General features: G+C 41.8%; 1 protein-coding gene and 1 long non-coding RNA gene across 2 annotated transcripts; both read left to right on the top strand.

Annotated features, from left to right (window-relative positions):
• Positions 1-5,745: 5,745 nt before the first annotated feature.
• Positions 5,746-10,096, top strand: LOC126389370 (uncharacterized). Its single transcript, XR_007569853.1, has 3 exons — positions 5,746-5,868; positions 7,117-7,153; positions 9,914-10,096. It is a non-coding gene; the product is annotated as an uncharacterized LOC126389370 (long non-coding RNA).
• Positions 10,097-10,219: 123 nt separating this feature from the next.
• Positions 10,220-13,816, top strand: LOC126389347 (sterile alpha motif domain-containing protein 3-like). The gene is made up of 4 exons (XM_050042996.1): positions 10,220-10,881; positions 11,492-11,650; positions 11,786-11,878; positions 12,596-13,816. Exons 1-4 carry the CDS (start codon positions 10,333-10,335, stop codon positions 12,914-12,916), a joined length of 1,122 nt encoding a protein of 373 aa, XP_049898953.1. The 5' UTR covers positions 10,220-10,332; the 3' UTR covers positions 12,917-13,816.
• Positions 13,817-15,389: the final 1,573 nt, after the last annotated feature.

Genomic DNA, 15,389 nt, shown 5'->3' with positions numbered 1-15,389 from the left:
GAAGCTGGTCGCTCGGGGTCCTTGCAGAGTTAGACGCTGGGTGCTAACTCACTTAGTTCCTTGTTGCTGGAAAGCTAATTGCAATGGCCTTGTGTTTGCAACAGAGTATGTGATCAATTGCCCTCCCTTTAGTGGTTTGGGCTATGGAGCAGGGGTTTGGGCCTCTGCTGTCCCAGGCCCAGCCGGAAAGAGGGGTGCAGCTGCTACAGCAGCTGGAGCAAGAAGAGAAATGTCTGTGGAAGGGAGCAAAGATCTACAGATGCCTGTGACACCAGAGTCACATGTCACTGTAAAGGTCCAATCAAGTTTTGGGACTTGAGTCTCAGTGAGGTGTGAGGTGAGATCTCCTGTGGAGATGGGTGTCGCATAGCCCTCTTTGTTTGAAATCAAAGAGCATGCAGAGGAAAAAGCCTTTAAATTGTCCAGTGATGATTTTACCAAATGATAAACCATCTGTGGTCCTGTGAATCCCAACAATCCTCTGCTGTGCTTTCTTTGTAAGGGAGCTGATGTTCAGCTCCCACTTGAGGTCCTGGGTGATGGTGGTCCCCAGGAAGCGGAATGACTCCACAGTGTTGACTGGGGAATCATACAGGGTGATGGGGGTGGGCGGGGCTGGGTTCTTCCTGAAGTCTACAACCATCTCCACTGTCTTAAGAGCGTTGAGCTCCAGGTTGTTCAGCCTGCACCAGGTCACCAGCTGGTCAATCTCCCACCTGTAGGCAGACTCATCCCCATCAGAGATGAGTCTGATGAGGGTGGTGTTGTCTGCGAACATCAGGAGCTTGACGGACTGATGACTGGAGGTGCAGCTGTTGGTGTACAGGGAAAAGAGCAGAGGAGAAAGAACACAGCCTTGGGGGGATCCAGTGTTGATAGTCGGGGTGTCAGAAACATGTCTCGCCAGCTTCACGTCCTGCCTCCTGTCAGACAGGAAGTCAGTGATCCACCTGCAGGTGGAGTCAGGCACACTCAGCTGGGAGAGCTTGTCCTGTAGCAGAGCCGGGATGACTGTATTGAAGGCAGAGCTGAAGTCCACAAACAAGGGTGTGTTGCTATTCAAAAAGTTTGAGAAAAAGAGTTTGAAACACGGAGGGAGGGGCAGAGCGCAGCGAGTGGCGTGACCACAGCGGGAGAGAGCGGAGTCAGAGAGAGCGGTGCGAGGCCCAGCAGATAGAGAGCGAAATACAGCAAAAACACACAAAACGACAAAAGGATTTTTCACTGTTGATGAAGTACTGAGTCAGTTACTTGCCGATTCTGATTCTGACGGGAAATATTTACCCTCTGATGACGATCGGTCTCCGAGTGACAAAGTCGCATGCACCACGACGGTCCACACAAAGCAGCACATGGCATCGATAATAACCAGACTTTGCCTCACCGTGGTTGGGGTGGCAGAAATTAGCTGAGGAGGGGATGTGTTGGAGGCAACAGGGGTGGTAAAAGCAGAACTGTATACAGTGATGATGATGGCTGGGTTTACTTGAGAAAAGAGGAAGGGGATCACAGGTGGATTAGGGACTGTTGGCTTCTCACAAATGCTAAACCCACTGATTTCCTGTTTCCATTTCTAGATAATGATTTGTGGATCATCACAAATCACAAATGAAACCAACAGTTATGCTTATCAGTTCTTATCCAGAGTACAGATAAAAAATCCAGATTCAATGACTGGTATGATGTTACCGTCCCTGAGATGAAAGCTTTCCTGTCACTTCATTTGTGCATGGGGCTTGTAGAAAAGTCTGAGACTGAGGACCACTGGGCATTTTGAAGATGACACAAAAAAAAATAAATAAATAAAAAATCAACTGTGTAAATTTGTTCAAAATTCAGTTTTACTGAGAGATATGTAATCAGATATGGCCGCCGCCTCGTGACGTCACAATATGCAAATCAGATGAATTTACTCCCATCAGATTTGTCATTGTTATACCTCACCGTAGTGCGTGATGGTATACAGCAGTCCTCACAGAAGCTGATGTATGATGTCACAGCCTCTGTGTACTCATCCAGACTATTGGTGGCGGTCCTGAAAACATCTCAGTCTGTCGTGTCGAAACACGCCTGAAGATCCTCCACAGCATCACTGCTCCACTTCTTAGATGACCTCACAACAGGTTTACAGAGTGGCCCAGTGCAGCGCAGGGGACGGCGTGATAGGCGTTGTTGACGGTCGTGTAACAGTGATCCAGGATATTCTTCTGTCTGGTCGGACATTTTATAAACTTTTTGTATTTGGGGAGTTCATGTGTGAGGTTACCTTTGTTAAAGTCGCCAAGGACAATAACTAAGGATTCTGGGTAAGTCCACTCCACACACAGTATCTGGTCGGCGAGCGTACGCTGTGTCTCCTGCACGTTGGGCTGCGGTGGGATGTAAACACCGACCAGAACGAATGAAGCAAACTCACGGGGGGAGTAAAAGGGTTTGCAGTTGATGAAAAAAGATTCTAGATCAGGAGAGCAGTGCTGCTGGATCACTGTCATGTCATTACAACAGCCACTGTTAGGGTAAAAACAAATACCTCCACCTTTAGTTTTGCCGGACAGTTCCGTGTCACGATCCGCTCTTAAGAGTTGGAAGCTTGCCAGCTGCAGCACAGAGTCCGGTATCGATCCACACAGCCACGTCTCCGTGAAGCACAAAACTGCAGATGTAGAGAAGTCTCTGTTTTTCACCATCAGTAGCTGAAGTTCATCCAGTTTGTTGGCCAGCGAATGCACGTTGGAGAGAAATATACCTGGCAGCAGTGTGCAGTGTCCGCGTTGGCGGAGAGGCACGAGCGCACCGGCACGTTTCCCCCTCCTCCGGCGTTTCACTGCACGAGCAAAGGTGAGGGCACCTTTGGCCAAAAAGCCCAGTAAATCCACCGAAAGCTTGAGTAAAGTGGGAACAAAATCCGCTGGAGTTGTTCCCCTGATGTTCATAAGCTCTTCTCTGGTGAAAGAGATGCGGGAACTGGTGCAAACAACAGGGTTTATAAACAAAACAAGGCAAAACAATGCGCACCAAAACACTGAAGCAGCCTTCCGTGGCGCCATCTTGATGTTAATCAAGATCAATGTTATCAAGATCTGATGCTGTGATTTAAGTGTTCCCTTATTTATTTATTTTTTTAGCAGTGTACCTAACGACCTGCAGTTTGGGCTTATACCCCTGGTGCTATGGCCCCTTACAGTCTAGGAGGTCCCAATCTCAAGAGTGGAGAAACTGGAGCGGAGGATTACAAGCTACATCAAGAAATGTCTTGGAGTTCCAAGGTACCCTAGCATGGAATAAGGCCACTGTAACATAATGGTGAACGATGGTGGTGGAGGAAGTAAGCTGTCTGGATGAGGCAGCAAAGTGGGCCAAGGTGGTTTCCCTTGGCAAACAGGGACAGTGGACGAAATGGAAAGTGGAAAGTAGAAAGATCATCTTAAAGATATGTGGGCAGTGGAAGCAAGGTGACTGAGCTTTTATTATCAGAGCTATATACAGCATCCTTCTAATACCAGTTAATCTTCTTCAGTGGCTGGGTGAAGACCCAGGCTGTGCCATTTGTTTCATGGCAGCTACCCTCAAACACATTCTCACAGGATGTTAAGTCAGCCTCACCCAGGGATGTTACATATGGCGTCACAATCAAGTCCTGAAAAACCTTGCCTCCACCCTGGAAACAGACTAGCTACCACCGCCTCCCCACCACCACCAGCTGCATCCAGCCCTCTAGGATCAATGTCTTTTGTCTGTGAAGGGGCGAAGGTAACTGGGGCGGCTCCACACCACTGGAATGAGGCCAGCTGTGCTTAGCCTATAACTGGAAGATGCTGGCTGACATTAGCCAGCAACTCGTATTTCCTCCAGAGATGGTTGCCACTACCCTAAGGCCCGATATGCTGACCTGGTCTGCTTCTCTAAAAAAAAGTCTTCATCATCAAGCTTAGTGTACCCTGCAAGGACTCAGTGGACAAGGCTTATAAGCGGAAGCATCTACACTACACCAAGTTAGCTGCAGAAACACAACATCTTGCCTCCAGTGGCAAGTTAGCTGCAGAAACACAACATCTTGCCTCCAGTGGCAAGTACCAATGGTAGTTGGCTTTTTCAGATGTTGGAACACTGTGCTACCAGATGTTTCTTAGTTAGTCTTGATAGTGGGTTTCTCTGCATATACCCCCCTCTCTGGGATTGCTGGTATAGTAGCAATCCATCAATTGCTGTTTTTTTTTTTTTGTTTTTTTTCCTATGACAGTGTGTGTTGCTTTTAAATACTCTGGGCAATGTGGTGTCATTCCAGTCTTATTGCTGAATATTTCTTCTTCTCTTCTCCTCTTGTTCCAATATTAATTAGCTCAACTGTCAAAGTCCAGTTTGACTTAACACAGGCTTTGCTTGTGTCAAGTCACTAGGTCCGTCCGGTACAACTGTAATGTCTAAGAAAACTGAAATAAAAGAAATTATCTTCAAACTTAAGTCAAAAATTAATTTGTTTATGATTTTATTCATTTCAGTTTTTCCTGTTTTTGTCAGCTGTACAGCATATATTTTAGGACATCCTCAGGTGTCAGACTTCAGCGTCAGACCTTAGAGATTTTCCTGAGACCTTATGCCTTTTCATCTGTCGGACGTCACACTAAACGGCCTCAGAAAAAGTCATCGGACCAAAAGGCCTCAGAAAAAAAGTCGTCAGACCAAAAGGCATCAGAAAAAAAGACGTCAGACCAAAAGGCATCAGAAAAAAAGTTGTCAGACTAAACAGCCTCAGAAAAAAAGTCATCGGACCAAAAGGCATCAGAAAAAAAGTCGTCAGACTAAACGGCCTCAGAAAAATCAGTCTCATATAAAAACGGACTATTTTTATTTCTTCAAACTTTGATTAAACAGTCTGCAGACCATGGGTGCAGACTAGTAATTTATTTATCTATCTGAATAAACAGGGGATGCAAATCTCGGCAGATAATGCATCCAGGCTGTAATTATATTTCAGGAGGTCTGTGAATCAAAGGATTTTACCAGCTCATATTCTGGGTCCTTTTGGCTCAACAGTGTGAATTTCATTCATTTAATAATGACCTAAGCATAAATAACAGGGGATGCATTATTCAGCAGCAGCAATCAGTTCTGTCGAAAAATGCATGCACCCCTTAACACCCTCATCAAACTTCAAATCAAAGTTTGATAGGAACACCATCATGGCTTTATTAGCACGTAGCGTACTTTATTTGATGGGTCTTGACAGTGCGAATGTCTTCCTACATTAATTTTCCGCATTTAAAAACCTTGTTTTCGTAAAGCTATCTGAAATCCCATGCTCAAAAATGCAGCCACACACAAAATAGTGAAGAGTTGGCTGTAACGCCCGCTAATGTAATAACTGTCCACAAACCATAAACATAATAAAAATCTGCAGCATTTAATGTAATAAACCCACAAATGTAATAAATTTTCCACAAACATAATAGCCGCTGCCTAAATATAACACGTGATTTCATTTCCCACAAATGTAATAACTATTACGTTTGCAGGGCTTTATTACGTTTGTGGGGAAGTGAAAATCTTGATTGTACACTGTAAAATGTAATTGTACATCTTACTTAAAAAAAAAAGTGACCTTAACTCATTCCAGCTTACTCTGTTGACTATCCTCACTTAATCTTAGTAAAGACAACTTTCTACTGAGGCAAGTAATCAAACTCATCAGCTGCAAGTAACCTGTACTTAGAGGTATGAGTGAGCAAGAAGCATCTGCATAACCAGCAGAAACTCGGCATCATTCGGCAGCTCTCGTCGAACACACATGCGCAGTTGCCCACTGACGACGTGCTTTGAATGAAGCGCTAAACCGTCAACAACAAGGCGGTTGCTGCAGGTAGTGTCACGGTAAGTTTCACTGGTTTTCTGTGTAGCAAACTTATAGTCGTTATCTTTGCCATATAATTTATCCGTAAGTCCAGGTTTGAAGGTTAACTTTATGTTTAATGATTTAGCCATGCCTGGGACGAAATTATAATGTTTATTTAGTGGCGTATTTTTGTTGTCGCTGCGAGTCGGTCCTTTGCAGTCATGTGAAAGCTAAAGCTAACCAGCCCTTCACGTAACGTTACTCGATGTAAAACTCTGTAAGGATATAACATCTGGGGATAACTGGAGTTTCAGCAAACACAGCGTGCTTATTAACGGTTGAAAAAGCAACTGTGCTTCTCGACTGGCAGGACTGCTACTGCTAACGTGAGTTGTTCAAAAACCTTCTTTTTAGCAAACTTTGTGTACACAAACGATGTTCTCAATGCTCGTATTCATGTGTAGAGACCCTGGTGATGCTACGAGCAAAGTTTCATGTTGTGTCGAGTCTTCTTAGTGTTTTAAAAATAGCGATTTTGATGCTGCCGAAAAGTTGCCTCGTGCACCTCCATTGTAAATGAGTTTGACCCAGAAACTAAACTACGGTGAATCTACGGTGAAAAGTGGCTTTTTCGTCGTAATTATACTTTTACACAAAGGTTTGACTCGTGTTCATTCACAAAATAAGCTGAGGTTGCATTTTGGCAACAGTTACACTTTAATTACACAAAAAAAATGAGTTTGTCGTTGTCCATGGCCCCTTTCTTTAACATGGTGGAGATGTTTTAAGTTTACTGTTGTCCCTTTTTATACTGGTCGCATATGTAGCACGTATGTTTCACGTTTATCAACCAGTCAGTGACAGTAAAGTAATAACTACTAACTGAGAAGTCGCAGACACACTTACCACGCATGATGCACATGAGAATATCCATAAATCCATTCGGGACAGGATGAAAGTGTCACTCTTTAGAAATTCAAGATCTCATCAGTCATCAATCCTCTCTTATTCGTCTGTTTGGAAACTTTTTCATTCAAAAAATAGTAATCCAGGCGAGTGTCATGCTTCAGCCAACTCTGTTTACCTGCGCACAGCTGATAGCACACAGCTGATGGGATTGGCTACTGTTATCAGCTGTGGCCCACGTGACCTATCGTCATCCAAAATAGGAAGCAAAAGCATCATGGGAAATTGAGCCCAGAAAATGATATTCTGTACAGCCCTAATTTATGCTTTTGCTATGAGTTAATTACAGTTTAACTGATTGATTATTGTTTCTTTTGTAGGTTTCTGAAGACAGACACCCAGCTATGCATTGGAAGTGTAAGTACTGCTTGTTTTCTTCTGAAAAGAGGGCTCAACTATTCAAGCACTACCGCTTAAAACATGGAAGCTACGCAAGAACTACTCCAATTCCATGCCTCCACACAGATTGTCTGTGTTCATTTAAGTCATTTAATGCCCTCAAAGTGCATTTAACAAGAAATCACTCCCATGAAGTACATGATGGGCAGACGAGTGGAGCTGATGAAATCCCTGTGATATTCAATTGTCCTCTTTGCACTTTTGAAGAACCCTGCACAGAACTCATTTTTTTTTCCCATTTGCGCCAACATCTTAAAAATAAGGAAACTGTGAAGTGTCCATATGAAAACTGCATTTTTGAGAGCAATGTCTACTCAACATTTAATGCTCATAAATGCAAAGACCATCGGCTTCCCAGTCAGAAGCGGTTGAAACCTGACATTGCCATGCGCAGCACACCTCCTGATTCAGATCCAGGCGTGTCACAAGATGTGCAAGAAGTTGAGGATTTTTCTAGTGATCCTACAGACCAAGACAAAATTGAGGCAGAAGCTCAAATCGAAAATTTGGATCATTTACAGCATCAACTTGAGCATAATTTAGCCTCACTCTTTCTTAAACTGCAGGCAGTCTTGCATTTATCTGACATGGCAGTACAGGAGGTAATTCAACAACTAAATCAGCTTGTTCTTCTCTCAGAGCCCCTTTTGCGTAATGCCATTCAGCAAATTCTCAATGAACATGGTGTCAGTGACGATTCAGTCGTGAGAAAGATTGTGAATGCTGTCAAAGAGAATAACTTGTTCTTGAAAATGACTGATGCTGGCCAGTCACTCTCCACAGCCAGTAAAAGAGCATCATATTTTCAGAGGGAATTTCCTACGGTCATGCCAGTTGAATACAAGCTCGAAAAAGACTTACAATCACTCTCTTATGTGCCAATTCTGAAAATGTTACAAAAACTATTAAACAGAGCTGATGTTCTAGATAAAATTCTAACACATGAGTGCACCGTTGATGGATACAACACTTACAGAGATGGCACTCACTATCGCGGGAATGATTTTTTTAAGACTGAGACCTTAAGGATTGTGCTTGGCCTTTACATTGATGAGTTTGAGATAGCCAATCCTCTGGGCACTTCCAAAAAGAAACACAAACTGTGTGGTATTTATTGGGTTCTTGCCAATCTTCCCTCAAAACATCGCTCTTGTCTTCACTCTATCCAGCTAGCAATATTATGCAAAGCAAGTGCAATCAAACAACATGGCTATGCAGCTGTCCTTCACCCATTTCTTCAAGACCTGGTCACTCTTGAAAAACACGGTGTCTATGTTGAGCAGTTAGGCGAGTGTGTGAAAGGAACTGTGCTCTATGTGTCAGCTGATAACCTAGGTGCTCATTCTTTTGCTGGTTTCCAGGAGAGTTTCACAGTGCAGCACCCCTGTCGATTTTGCATGGTAAAGAGGAGTGACATCCAGCAAAGAGAGGTCCGATCAGGAGCATTTGAGTGCAGAACCAGCCAGGATCATGACAGGCAGGTTTCTGAAGTTTTAGAGAATCCAAATATGTTGAAAGAGTATGGTGTGAAAGGTCCTTGTGTTTTAAGCGACAATTTGGAACATTTCCACACTGTCAGTGGGTTTCCACCTGACATAATGCATGACCTCTTGGAAGGTATCATCCCTGTTGAGATGTCTCTGTGCATTAATGACTTGATCTCCAAAAAGTACATCACCCTTGAGTCCTTGAACAAAGTCATCAAACATTTTCCTTACAAATTCACAGACAGAACTGATCAGCCTCAGATTATCCCTGCCACATTTGCCTCTAGAGGTACGATTGGCGGTAACGGCCACGAAAACTGGGCACTCACAAGACTTCTCCCACTCATGATTGGTTTTGATGTCCCAGAGAATGATCCAACATGGGAAATTTTAATGCTTTTGAAGGACATCTTAGAACTGTCAGCATCATTTAGACAAACAGAAGATTCTCTTGATTTCCTTGATGCAAAGATCTCAGAGCACAGAGGTTTACTTTTAACAGTATTTCCTCACTTCACATTGCGCCCAAAGCACCACTTTGTGGAACATTATCCACAGTTGATGAGGATGTATGGGCCACTCAGAGATATGTGGACAATGCGCTTTGAAGGAAAGCATAAATTCTTCAAACAAGTCATTCGCAACACAAAAAACTTCAAAAACGTCCCACAAACTCTGGCTGTCCGGCATCAAAGAATGATGGCATACCATGTGGACTCCTCCTCATTTTTCAAGCCATCCATCCAAATGGACAAGGTGTCACTTTCTTTGGTTTCATCTTTACCTGAGAATATTCAGAACTTGTTGAAACAGAGGTATGCATCTCAGAACACTGTCCTTGTAGCATCATCTGTGAGCGTTGATGGCATCAAATACAGTCCAGATATGATTGTGTCTGTTGGTGCTTGTTCATGCCTACCTGATTTTAGGCAAATTCACAACATCCTTGTCATTAACAGTGATGTTTTGTTTCTGTGCAAACATATGACATCATGGTATAATGAGCATCTGCGTTCTTATGAGCTATGCAGTCATGCGTTATCAATGTCAGTCAACATGCTCTCTGATCTGAATGACCCGTTTCCTCTGGCAGCCTACAGAATCAGGGGCAGAACGTTTGTTACCCTTAGACACTATATTTTGTGCTGATTGTATGCTGAAGATTTTGATGTCAAGTGTCATGAAGGAACTTAACTGATTTTTTTATTGTATTTTTTTAAATCCTCTGTAGAATCACAACCAACAATGGAGATGAGGACTACACTAAGGATAATTGTCCATGACAATGACATCAGGAAAATTACACTCTCTGGGAAACCACACACACTTGACTCACTTGTTGAACAGCTTGAGGAGAAGCTGGGGCTTCAGTATAAATTCTCCCTCCAGTATGAAGATCCTGATTTCAATAATGCCCTCGTCAACCTCACTGACATTACTGACCTGCCCGACAAACCCACCCTAAAGATAATCGCTCTGGTTCCAACCCCCACACCAAGCACAGCCAGCACGGATGACACAGAGATCCTCTCTTTTTCCTCCCCTGAAAGTCGGTCATCTCTTACTCGGTCTCCATGGCCAGACACTTTTGAAATTCCTTATTTTCCTGTGGACATCGAGTACAGATTACGCCAGGGAAATCTTCTGTATATGAGAGACAAGACATATCTACAAGTACCCAGGGACATGAAGCACGAGATACTTGAAAAACTTGCTGAGGCAATTTACAGCTTCAAGGCATATCCCAGCGATCAAGAATTCAATGATGTTGCAACTGCACTGATTCAAAAACATCCATGCCTCATTGAACCAGGCTCTGCCAATGGATGTAACGGATGGAAAAATAGTATTAAGTTCAAAATGGGCAACTACCGGACCAAACTGCGTCGAGCTGGATGTACAGATGTGGCCGTAAACGAAAGGAAAAGAAAAGGCCAAGCTCCTCACACAAGCATCAAAAGACCCAAACGGTTTGAAATCAATTTTCTACCCAATTTCCCTGATGGTGAAGATGAGACCAGTATAGAGTCCAAACGAAAGGAACTTGTAGAGGAGATGAGGAAACGGCATCCAACTGCTGCTCTGATAACCAAAAACATGGACTCTACTTTTGCCTTGAGAAGACGAGAGTTGGTGAACTTGGAGCCTCCAGTGAAAGACACAATGGAAAGGTGGCCAGCACTCTTTACAGAGGGTCAGGTAATTTAAAACTCTTCCTGTCTTTTATGCATTAAGTTTTTTAGTTCTCATGTAATTCATTATTTGTCACATCTTTTATTAACTTACAGAATTAGCTTCAGCGTCCTGCTAGTGAAAAGTAGTCCTAAGATTTTAAAGATCCCCTCCAAACATGTTTTAAGGTGTATATAAAATCCCTACTTTGAATAATAATTTGTCAGTTTTTTCCTCAAATTTTATTATTTTTTTATTTTTTATTATTATTTTATTATTTATTATTTTGATAAAATCCTTAAAATTATATCTACTCCTCACTGAAATCCCAATATTTTCTGCAGATGAATGTGAAAACCGCCTTTCATTGCCAAACTCTGCACAGTGAAGCTCAAACATTCAACTTTAGGAACAATAAGAAAAACATTTTTGAGTGGAGGGGGACTTCATGATCATTGTAAATCCTAGTTCCAAAGTGTCTCATCAAATATTAACAAAACACTTAATCACACTGGGCAGAAACAGCATTGCACTGGCCTCCAAAGATTAGATACAGATTTCTAGTGTTTTGTTATTCTTTAATGTAGGTCCAATATCACTATATCTTAAATATTAATTTGTCATACTTTTCCTTTAGATTCTGGCAGAGTTCTGTCGCTTGTCAAGCAAAAACCTGAATACAGAATTCTTCAAAGAACTTGACAAATACACTCCTCGCTTCTTTGAGATTTTCAAGAGCAAGGGGGGAAGTGTTGGCCAGAAACTTCAGAAGTATCTGCAACAAGTCAGACCAGAGGTAAGTTTCTCAGATACAAAGTAATTAATTTTTCACCATGTGGGGAACAAAATACGCAACCCCATTGTGTGTGCAGAGCTATTAATTGATTGTCCTTTAACACAGGAGTGATGTGTGTTTGACATGATTTTTCAGAGTACAGATATTACTGCGAAGCGAACGGCAGTCCTCCGTGGCCTTCCTGTGATCCTTGGAGATGAGAACACAGACTTCTTCAAGACATGCTTTGTAAGTCGTCTTTATTACTATTTTTTAATTCCACACCACAGGATGTCCACTCTATTTAATCCTGCTCCTTATGTTACTTTGATAGCTTTAGTTTTAGTTACTTTTCTTCCACTCAGCCTGAATCAGTGCTACTGTACTTCTTACGTGATGCACTGATGACCTATCCCCAATCAGAACACTTTTAGTGGTATCTGCTGTCTTTCAAAAGGATTCAGTCGCAGTTCCCTAGCGTCACCCCATGTGAAACCCAAATGTCTTCAAGAACAAAAAAAGTACAATTAATTTCACTTAGCTGATTTTAAGTACTTTCACTTAGCTGATTTTAAGTAGAGGGGTTCTACTGATATCTCTTATGACCGTATAAAGTGCAACACGTAGTTAAACACAAAAATGTTATGAACTTTCCCTTGCAACAACATCAACACTTATTTATCGCTGATGCTCTTGGGAAGTGCACTCGCTATACTGTCACAGGAGGCTGATGAGTGGACTGCCATAGGTGTGACAGCTGCAAACTGTAGGAGTTTCACATTCCTGTACTACACTGGAAGTTTACTCATCAGCCTCCTGTGGTAGTAGCGAGTACATTGCCCAGAAGCCGCAGTGATGAAGAAGTGTTACATTGTACTTTTAGTGGCTGTTTTGTGTTTTCTGCCATATAAATTCAAGGTGACATCTGATATGTAATTTTGGCGTTATTGCTGCTATTGTTGTTAGGACTGCGAAGACCCAGACATGTCTCACACCCCCATTGGGATCCTGACCATCATTCCTGAGGACAGACAGGCCTCCCCTGACTCACTCCACCTTGAGTCTTCAGGTACTGCAATCATTTTGGAAGGAAGAATTGTCATGGATGACCTTGGAAATCTTCCACATGCCATGTGCTTGCTCTTTGGACTTACTTACGCTCTGAATTTGGAGTACCCTCAACAACTGAAGTACACCTTTGACTTCATCCAAAGGGTGCTTCTCTCACTTGGACATAAATCCCTAAAACCAAAAATACAATCACTCAAAAATCTTCTGATGCAATGAGTGAACGTGTTCACGATGTGAATGTGACGTGACATGGGTCACGTTGATACCTTTACCCTTATTGGAAAAGTGATTTTCTTTTTTGTTTGATCCTTTTTTGTGGGAGGGAGCCTCATCACACTTTCAGACTACTAAATGGTTTTATGTTCATGAGGAGAAACATGAACACCTACTTTCCTTTTAGCTTTTCTTTTTCCTTTTGTGTTAATGCTGACATGATTGTGGTGATATTGATTACCAACATCAGGTTCTTTAGCCAGTTATCTCAGACTTGATATCTGTTGAAAGATATATCTGTTGACTTAGTATCTGTTGAAAGTCAATCTCTAGTGCAGTGCTAAACTCATCCACTAAGAATTTAAATCAGAAAGCTCTGAGCAGGTTTCAGCGGGAGCTGTCTTAAACATCAGGATTACAGTTGCACATTCAGTTGAAATAGTGATCTTATTTTGCAGTCATGCAATAGGTGGATTGGAAACAGAGTTGAGCTATATTTGCTGTTCACTTTATTGATGTTAGGATAAATGTTAGGCCCTGTAATTGACAATTGAGTTTATCTATAGTTTGTTTCACACCATAGTCAACAGAGATATTTAAGCAGGGATTCTCTAAGTTTTAATGACTGAGGGCCGTTTTAGGGACTCAATATTAGATTGAAGGCCGCCCTAGAAAAAAGTCACGTGTCACTTTTTTCTGAAAAAGTCTATGGAAAAGTTAGTCTTTATATTACATACAAAGTTTGTAAAAAAAAAAAAAGGTTAGTGTTTATATTACTTACAAAGTATGTAACCACACTTGAGAACCCCTGTATTTAAGGTAAACTTAAGTAGTTTTCAGCCTGGACCCTATTTCTCCATGTATTTGTGTTCAGAACAAAAAAAGTTTAATTATTAAACTTTGTTTTCCATTCAAACTGTTGTCTGTTGTCTCTTCGTTTCAATAACTTATCACTTTTGGTTCAGCTTACTTGAACATATCAAGGCAATCGGTTTCCTGATATTTTGCTAGTAATGTGAACGCTTAAACTTGTAAGGATAACTTATTTTTACGAGTACTGCTTAATTAACATAACTCACAAGTTTAAGTAGTCAAAATTTACATTTTATAGTCAACCTAACTAATGATTTTGAGTTAACTATACTCAGGTTTACTGCCATTGTATGAGTTCTCTGAATTAATATTTTTATAGTTAACCTAATTAATGATTTTGAGTTAACTTCACTCAAGTTTACTGCCATTATCTGAGTTGTCTAAACACAGTTATTTTCAGCTATAACACCTTAAAATGAATCAGCTACTTGCAGATTTTGATTTTGATTTTGAGAATCGGTTTCCTGACTTTTTTTAAGTAAAGTGAACTTATTACAATTTACAGTGTAATAATACAATGAATAATGGTTGTTGTGGTTGTTGTATGTTTGTTTGCCTATAAACCTACTACTACTACTGACCGTGGGTGCAAAATCCAGCTGCTGACTCTCTGCTCCGCAGTAAAGTTACATTTCAGGGGGGACCAGGCAACTTTCCCCTTTCAGTAAACACAGAGCAGCGGTACCACTAAACAGCTGCAATGTCTCTATGCGCGGACTCTGAGGACAGTTGCATTTATCTCATCAACGGAAAATCACATCATCTGCTATATGTGAGGTACATGCCCTTATGTGGATAACACATCCTGGTATTCCCCCAACACGGGATGATGTTTTAAGTAGCGGGGCTGCCAACTGAATGAATGAATGAATGAATGAATGAGTGACATCATTGTATTTTTTTCCCTGCTGTATAGTGCATCGCACATCGCCACTCACTAGGCTGCTGACTGTCTGCCATAAGCTACACACAAATAAAACATTGAGAAGTTCTAACAAATGCAAATTTTATTACATTTTTTCCATAAGGAGGCCAACAGTAGAATTCACCACATGACAAAAGCAGACAAGAACTACCGTTGTTTGAGCGCTGTCCTTGGTGCTGAAGATGTCCCCGAGGCTGTTACAGGCAGCAGTTATAACAAAATCACTTTAAGCGCTGTCCTTGGTGCTGAAGATGCAAAAACAAACAAATGTCTATACTCAAAAACTCACTACCTCTGACACGACGAACCAAGACAGTGTACATGGATAAAAAAACAACATCAGCAGAAAAACAGAAGTCCTGCAAACCAACATCAAGCGGCAATCACCACGGCCAAATAACGTCGCATATCTGTAACTAGAAAAGCACTTGGAGAGCACAGACCTCCGCCAAGCAGCTCGGATTTCCCGATATTTTATTATTTTATCCACTTCACTTCAACCGATCACCACCAAAATTTTATCATCTGTGTCTTGTCCCATTATCGACCTTTCCTGAAAATTTCATCAAAATCCGTTCAAAACTTTTTGAGTTATTTTGCAGACAAACAAACAAACAGACAAACAAACAGACCAACGCCAGCGAAAACATAACCTCCTTGGTGGAGGTAATAAAGAAA

Source organism: Epinephelus moara, chromosome 4, assembly GCF_006386435.1.
Source record: "Epinephelus moara isolate mb chromosome 4, YSFRI_EMoa_1.0, whole genome shotgun sequence".
Classification (NCBI taxonomy): Eukaryota; Metazoa; Chordata; class Actinopteri; order Perciformes; family Serranidae; genus Epinephelus; species Epinephelus moara.
The sequence above is the reverse complement of the archived record's forward strand: the minus strand, read 5'-3'. Positions and strand labels throughout refer to the sequence as shown.